The sequence below is a fragment of the Narcine bancroftii genome, chromosome 8, assembly GCF_036971445.1.
Source record: "Narcine bancroftii isolate sNarBan1 chromosome 8, sNarBan1.hap1, whole genome shotgun sequence".
NCBI classification, from domain to species: Eukaryota; Metazoa; Chordata; class Chondrichthyes; order Torpediniformes; family Narcinidae; genus Narcine; species Narcine bancroftii.
In genome coordinates, this window is record NC_091476.1 from 160657596 (window position 1) to 160666033 (window position 8438).

General features: G+C 40.2%; 1 protein-coding gene across 1 annotated transcript in view; it reads right to left on the reverse strand.

The window, feature by feature from the left end:
* The window catches only part of LOC138742136 (transcription factor AP-2-beta-like), a 105287-nt gene extending 98412 nt beyond the window's left edge, over positions 1-6875 (reverse strand). The window contains exons 1-2 of the mRNA XM_069896318.1: positions 6768-6875; positions 2621-3082 (exon numbers count right to left, since the gene is read on the reverse strand). Of these exons, the coding sequence (XP_069752419.1) occupies positions 2621-3082; positions 6768-6875 (570 nt within the window). The remainder of the gene's footprint in view (positions 1-2620; positions 3083-6767) is intronic.
* Between the last annotated feature and the right edge of the window lie 1563 nt (positions 6876-8438).

The window sequence follows — 8438 nt, forward strand, 5'->3', positions numbered from 1 at the left end:
TTCTTACTAATGTAACCTGTCGCGATCAGCGTGATGGTTAAATGGAAAAACGGCAGCTGGTAATTTTATAATTAAAACGCATTCTTTCAATGGGAATTTCAGTATCTGAAAATGAGAAAAGTGTTGTTCTGGAAATAATTATTTACTAGGGCAGAAACTTCACACAAGTGACAGCCCGTTTCTCATTAAACTGACACCTGGATTGGAAGCACGATGCTAAAATCTCCTTTCGTGTTAAGATTCGTGCACCTGGCCTTAACTTGCATCGAAACTCGTGCAATATGGATTACACATCAAATACCCTGCGGAGACAGCACGAACACGCCTGGTAGCAAACACCCTTAAACTAGGTTAGCGGTGAAACTCATCTTGTATAAAAGACCGATTGTTATATGAAGCTATCATGTTGCCTTGTCGGCAGAATTGCGCCTTTCAATGAAAAACTTTTTGTAAGATCATAATATCTTCACTGGCCGTTTTGCCAACGTTCTGTCTATTTACGAATGTAAAAGCCTGGGAACGTCCTCGTTGAATCCAGATACAATTTATTTGTATTTAGTTAAATAGATTTTTTTTCCCCTAAATGGCACACATACTGGAAACATTTAAAACTGACATCTGCAAGAAACGTGCTCAATCGCGCAAAGCATCACGTTATGTTTTGGAAGGTTATTAATTTTATACCTTCCTAGAAATCCACTTGCCTGACACCTGGCCACCCACCTGTAATAAAATTGACTTAAATTTGGTTGGAACGGTGACAGTGGGGTGGGGTGGGGAGGAATATTTTTCAAAATGTAAAATATTACCAACAAGTTAGATTTCGAGATCATAAATTTATATGTCAATTGTTTGAAACTTTAAAATAATTTCGTTCATTTGCTCACTTCATTAGATTGGTTGAAATAAAATAATTTTGGCACTGACAATGAAGATCGCGTTACAAAATCCACCTAGTTCGGCGCACTGTATGCAACTAGAAAGGGAAATTGAACAGATTCAACCAAAGAAAAATAGGAATTGCATATTATCGAAAAGTAGCGTAAATAATAGAGAGAGGTTGTCCTAATAAGTTCCCCCTCCCCCCCACCTCCATCTCAACACAATCCACGTTAAGCGACCACTTTTGAGACCAATACTTTCATTTCGCCGAATGCCCGAATATGCGGCAAACGATTCCTCTCGATTTTTTGTTTACTATTCTGAATTTTTTTTCTTCTTCAAACACTACACAAACTTCCAACGCGCGGAGTTGTGTTTACAAAGCCTATAATTTTTTTAAAAAGCTTTCAGTGGAACAATCCGCCGAGACCAAGCAGAACAGATCTCTTCGGTCTTGGAGCCCAGGGAGTACTCGGTGATACGTTCAGCTTAAATCGTTCTTGATTTTATTTGAGGAAACTCATCCGCGCGGAACGAATTCAAACGGCGAGCTCTGCCTTTAAACCTTTAATGTGTTATATTAATAAAATAATGTAGTGCTCATGGTTAACTCGAGTAAAGGCGGAAACCGAATAATGGATTTATTTTTAATTCTGAGTTTTTTGTTTTTTATCAGTGAAATTGAAACTGAAAAATTCCATAAGGTTGTAATGACCAGGAGTGCACTATTGTGTATATATCCAATGTTTAAAGCATATACTGTATGACGCGCCGTGAAGGTTGTCGCTTTCATTTTGATTTATCGAAAGAAGCAGCCAATACAATAAATAAACGGATCTGCAACTGCACAGCATGGATTTTCCATTCACCCGGCCAAGTGAATACGGACTGCTTGCCCGTAGTCTCAGGTATAGGAGCTGCATTTGTCCGTTTGCGGCATCCAAGCCCAACGCTATTTAGTGAAACTTATCACCTTCTGCCAAGATCGCCCAGCCATAGTTAAAATAGGAATCAATAACTCGTACAAATCCTTTATACTGAACAGATAAGAACAAAGGACGTGGGGAGTGGACCAAACAGCGTGTGAAAATGATAAACCGGCACTGTTAATAAATCGCTTGGTTTAAGTTAACTAAGTTTTATTTCTGACCAAACTAAATTTGGTCAGCAGGGTAGGATTCCCATCATCGTACAATACACCACTCTGACCTTATCCTTCAAATAGCATCTCGGTTATGCAGACTTTATTTGCAAATATGTATCATTTAATAATACAAATGTATTTAATCCTCCACCAAAATGGTCGATTTCAAAATCAATTGACAAAATATTCAGGTTCCAGTAGGTTGAGTTAAAACACAAATTTAAACCGAATGCACTGTTTCCCATTTCATAATAATTGAAAGGATTCGCTGTGGGAGAAACATGACATCTTTTCCGATTGGCGAGTTGGTCTTAAATACCGCGTCGCCGTCTCTTCCCATGTCCAATGTGAGGTTGCCACAGGGAGACCGACAGCGAGTACGAAACTAATCAGTTCATTGAAAACTTCTCACATAAGTGAGCTGCCGTTATTTCTGAGCGTAAAATAGACCCTAGAAACGTTGGAAATTACGTTAATTTTCTATTTCTATTCCTTAAAGTCGGTTTCTTTCATTCAAAAAACTACCACGATTTTCCTGGAACGAGTCGGTCCGGTCGCGCGCGCTTCATCTCTGTGTCAGAGAGAATCCCGTACCTGTACATCGTCGAGCCCGTGGTGATTGAGAGCGTGGAGAGCGAGCGTGTCAACCAGCCCATGGTTGGAGTCAAGACCGTGGCCGGAGTGGAGAAGCACGTCAGGCCGCCGGATCCCATGGTAATCCCGACGGTGGTCAAGACTTGACAACTGAGACAGACCCCGGGGTTGATGCAGAATACCCTGCTCGGCCGCCACCTCCTGGCGTTGCCTCTGTTGCCACGGGTGCTGCTGTGGCTGATGCAGGGGGCTAGTCAGGGAGTAAGGATCGTTGACGTGAGCGTAGGGTTCCTGGCTCTGAGGATAGGGCAGGGGCTGGTAGGGCGGCGGGAAATACGGCGGCTGGAAATCCGAAGAAGGGGTATGAGAAAGCGGCGGGGCAGTGGAGTAAGGCGCTTGGCTCATCGAGCCGAGCTGGGCGAGGCGGGCGCTATGACTGCCGTTCATTCCATCGTGCCGATCCTGCGAGAGGAAAAAGAGTTGCGATTACTGGAGCCAAACTCGTTGCATGCACGTAGCACCGGGCAAGGCGAAAGAACACAACCCTCCCCGCTCCATTCACCCCCCCCCCTCGAAGATTTAACGAGCTGATCCTTGGAGTTTTAGTTTTTAATTTCCAACTCTCCGTAGGACTATTTTAAATGTAATTTTCTGCCGGTAGGTAAAATTGGACATTTTCCCCGACAAATTACTGTGCGGAAATATATCGGGCGCAAATCCGGAAATAAAATCAACCACCCCCACCGCTAGCCCTCAGGAGAAAAGACCCCCTCCCTCCACACTACTACCACTCCCCACACACCCCTCTGCCCCGCAGACAGATCTGTTTTTCTTTAACGCTGTGGGTAAAGTTGTCCTTTGTGGAAGTTGGAGTTTGGACTCGTTCATTTCTCCATTGTGAGACTCAAAAAGTTCGCCAAAATAACGAAAACGGCGAATAAAAACAACGTGCGGCGTCTAAACCATCTGTTGTATTTTACTTGATCAGAAAATAAACGTGTTTATAGCTTTGATTCGATATAAACAGCGCCGTTTTTTTCCCCCTCTTCCGTACTCACCATTGCAGCATATGTGTGCACCAACATCTGTGCGATCTGAGGACACCAAATCCCAAACAATCCCAGTCTTTTTATGTATATGTGTATTTTGTTTCAATCGGAACAACTCCAAAGAAATTAGGAGAAAATTAGCCCAAAATCCATATAAAGATCCGCGTGCTGTGGGTTTATTTGGAAGAGAAACCAAGAGACCTAAGATCGCATCAGAGTTTCTTTCTCTCTCTCTCTCTTGCTGTGTGTCTCTCCCACTGAGTCCGGGCTTTCTCTTCTATTAAATATCAGCAAATCTTTAATCAGCCAGGCGTGAACGAGCGCCGCGCGTCCCCGACGCTCGGCTCCGGGGACGCGCACTTCCTGTATCAAAATGAACAACTCCTGGTCGGGGAGAGATGGGTCAGGGAACTAGTGGAATCGAATGAAACATTTCATAGAAAACCAAGAGACGATGTCATGCCATTTGGCTATTTTATCTATTAAGCCTTGTCTGTGTGTGCGCTTTGCACGCAACTGCCGCCCAGTGAACAAATGATCCAAAGCCCAAGAATAGTGTGCGAGGCAACTCTTTCATTTAGCAGATTAATCGTTAGCATTTCACAGAAAACGAACACATTTTAAAAATACATTCTAGATATTTTAAAAAAAACCTAAAAGACACATACTTCTTTTGGGGGATCTGTTCAAACCCTGAATGGAGACAAGTCGTTTAAAGTTTGTAAGTGGCCGGGACAATGGAAGTGGGCAATCGCGGCGGCAATAGGCGTTTATCTACCTTTTTCTACCGAGCGGGATGTTGCCGGAGGGCCTGTTTTAAATCTGAATGCATTTGAGCAGTTGGCGTTTGCTTGCGGCTCCTTTGCATGAAAACTATTCGGAAAAAATGATGCCAGCTTAAAAGGCGGACTGCTTGCCCGAGTCTCCAGGTCTGTCCAAGCCCTAATGAAACTCGTCGACTCCCCCAACGAAACAAAATGTTGCAGTTAATTGTTGTTCAGATGACATAGAGAAAAATGAATGAATTTTAAAAAAATATTCGGAGGCACTTACTTCTGGAGAATATGTGATGGTACCGGTGACAGTAAACTTAAGATTCTGCGCTATCGTCGGCACATCAGTAATTTAGCAACGGGTAACTGTAAAGCGGAGATATTTAACAAATTACTTCAACAGTAAAGAGGGTTCCTTCTCTTGGTCTACTTATTTGAATCTTCGACGGTACTCCGTTCAAGGTACTATGAAAGGCTAGCGTCCTTTCTGGAACCGGCTCCTTTGTATTTTTCTCTGTCCATCGTCTCATTTAACTTCTACAGGTAGAAATGCTCTCCAAACCAAGTGATCTGCAACAAGAAAATGTTTAAATTCCAACAGTATCTGTAAATTTGTAAATCCCATTCTGACCATTAAATGCGGAATTACAAAATGTTACTTACATTTCAAAGTACATGACAGTAACATTAAATTGTAAATTAACAGGTGGAACTAATAAGATACTGCGTTACTTTTTAGCTACGGAGCAATTTTTGTTTTCTTTCTTGCTCGATAATTAGTTGTATATTGTAGAAATATTCATTTGTGAGAATTTTGTCTGCGTTCTTTTACAGTGTACTAGGGAAAGCTTTTAGAACTTTTATAAATAGCCGTTTACACGGACTCAGTGCAGGTGAAACAGGCGGTGAGGTGTGCTGGGGAGTTGATACTGTCTCCGGTTTAATTAACAGGGATGTGGATCGAAACAATAAACAATCATCTCGGGACAGTAATTAAACGTCAGCATTACCTGTATTCTCGGCGGTGTTCAAAATATCTCATCTTCACCCTAACGTATGGTTAGCCGCAATGTTAATAATAAAGTTTGGGTCAGTCGAAGTGACCATTTCGTAACGGTATTGCCACAAGGGGTAGCTCATTTACATTTCAAATCCCCAATGTGATGTTCTAGAGTGTTTTAAAGTTGAGATGTTAAAGCTCGAATAATATTAGAAAACTTTCTGAAACAAATTACCTGAACGTTTTGAGCTGTGTACGATAAGTATTAAATGGGATAAAAGAACACGGCCTTTATGGCATCAAGGATATAAATCAGGTACAGGGCAATACAAATTTTAGATACTAGAAACTGGGCTCGTCTTGTCAAGCGCATCTGCGAATATCGCAATTTACACTCCCACGATTTAAAGAGAATGCTGTTTCAATCTTTTGCTATTGACAAGAGCTATTTCCTTGACTCCTATCAGAATTAATTGTCCATTTTAACATCTGTATCAGAAATGGTTCTGTGTGGAGGAGGGACTTAATCGGGCAGTGTAATCATACACTTGTATGTAGGCGTGTCCTGGTTTATGACAGATTAATATTTGTGAGTCCTAATTTTTAAAAACAATATACATCTTTAAAATACAGTGTGTGAAAGCGGTGGGATGAAAAGGTGGTCCATAATAATGAATTGTACAGATATTAGCGCATCTCACTGCTGTAAGGATATAAATCACATTTTGGATGATGCAAGAGGAAAAAAAAACACCACTTTGCAATTGGGGTTGCGAAAATCACCCATTGTGACCATATGCCAAATAATGATAAGAATACTGCAGGCTTTCTACCGTCTGCTCGAGTGCTCAACATTGTCCTCTTAGCCAAGGACTGCATCTTTAAAAACAAAACTTTCTGATCTTTAAAACAGCTTCACGATGAAAGTCAGGTGATCAGAGCGTTGAAAATAAATTGCACGAAGAATATATGTTTAGAATTTGTCAGGTGCAAGCAATCAGAATATGTTTATGAAGAAATGGTACTGGGAACGTTTACCACTGTCTTATATATTGGTGTCTATACATGTTTCAATGTCTTCCTTACAGCTGCACAATTTGATCATGGTTGGGATTCAGCAAAGAGCTTACTCCTTGATTTTTAAGCTATTAGTCTGAAATAAGTAGTTTCCAAAATCATTGTTTCAGAACATTACATTGGATAACGAGAACTTGCCCTTCCCAAATCACATCTCTCTCCCCTCTCCTACTTAAGAATAGACAATCCTGGAAAACTCCTGAGGAAAACGTTTATCAGCAGATACTGTATCAAATTTGAATGTTCACATCCACATCAATGCGTCCAAGAGATGTTAAAGAGTGTACAAACACAAGCATGTACTTGGATTGAGAAATAATATTTAGTTTAATTGTAACCTCCATGTAACTCGTCATTCCATTTTAATTGAAAGTAACAGGTTTTGACAGCAGATATAAAACTGGTATTAATAAATAAGGGGAAGGGGGAATGGTCAGAATTTTTCAGTAATAGTATATAAACACTATGCGAAGGGAGAATAGAAATGTCTCCACAACAAAAGGCTGTGGTCTACAAAAGTAAGTCAGCGGCTATTTAAAAAGCAGAATATAACAGTGTTTTCACATTGCAGCACCCGGGTGAGACCAAAGGAAACTCCAATTTAGAAAAATAAGGACACAATTCCCACTTCCTCCATTCCTAGTTCTACTATTTGGATGATGGGTGGGGGAGTTAGGGGAGGTTTGGTGAGGGAGTTGAAGAATTATGGATTGTTTATACAATTAAAGCAGTGATTCTCTTTGTTTTAAATCAAACATTTAAAATATTTTTGTCAAAAAAAAACATTGTCATGTATAAGGTTTTAAAATTAGAATAGATTCGGATGTCTTTTATTAGATTTAACCCAATTCATCAATTGACGAAACGCGCCGCTTTCCAGTCACTAGTCCGCTGAATACTTACGTAGTTTCGCAAACTGTTAAGACTTGAGTTACTCAAAAGTAGTAACATTTGCAAGGTCTTCTTGAGACGAACCCCAGGAAATAATACATTCAAAATAATGTTTATTCTCAATATTTCTGTATTCTTCGAATACAATGGGGTTCTGTAGTTTTGAAATCATTGCATCCTTACAAATGATTTTTTAAAATTGATTACTAATCACCTGAAGAGAGATCTGTAAACAGATTTCAATTTTTGATATTTGCTATCAGTTATTTTAATTTTTTGCTCTCCTTACTGTTTCGGTGCTGTTAACGTTAGTTTATTTTTCTTCTCGTACAACGATTTGTTTGTTATTCCTATTATCTGTTTAAAATATTACTGGCTTCTTTAACTAACTTTCAGCGCCGATTGTTGTTGTGTTTTATGATGTGTACGTGATTTGATTTCCACCCTGCCTGTCTTTGCATAATACGTATTAAATGGAGCCCTCGGTTCTCAGTGGCAGCTTTGAGGGACATTCACAGATTGAAGATCTCATATTAAAATCAATTGAATTCTCCCGTTGTCGCCTGCAGCAATCCCCTGCTTTTTGTTTTGTTGTTGGACAGAAGGAGGGGAGAATAGGTTGTGGAAGAATCTTATCGCCTTTGGAAAGCTAGAATTCATTCTTTTAACATTAACATTAAATGATTTTGGTTATCAACTCCATTTTCACTGTCACACGTTCACCAATATTCTTGGATATTTCTGCGCTAAGTATCGAATTGGTGCTGTTGCATTCATTAGCCTCTTACCAAACATGAATTATTTTTCTGGTCAGGTATGTCTCCGATAACAACACTCATTCCAACTAACCCGTCCGCTCCCCTCCGCCTCCAACGTGCGCACACGTCAGGACACATATAAATGTGGAGAGAAAATCAGCACTCGGTTAAGTAAAACGGGCATTCGAAATGAATTCAAAATAATCTGTAAAATTAAAATTTCGAAAATCAGATTTAAGGCACTTATAAAAGTCATCTTCTGTTCAAAGA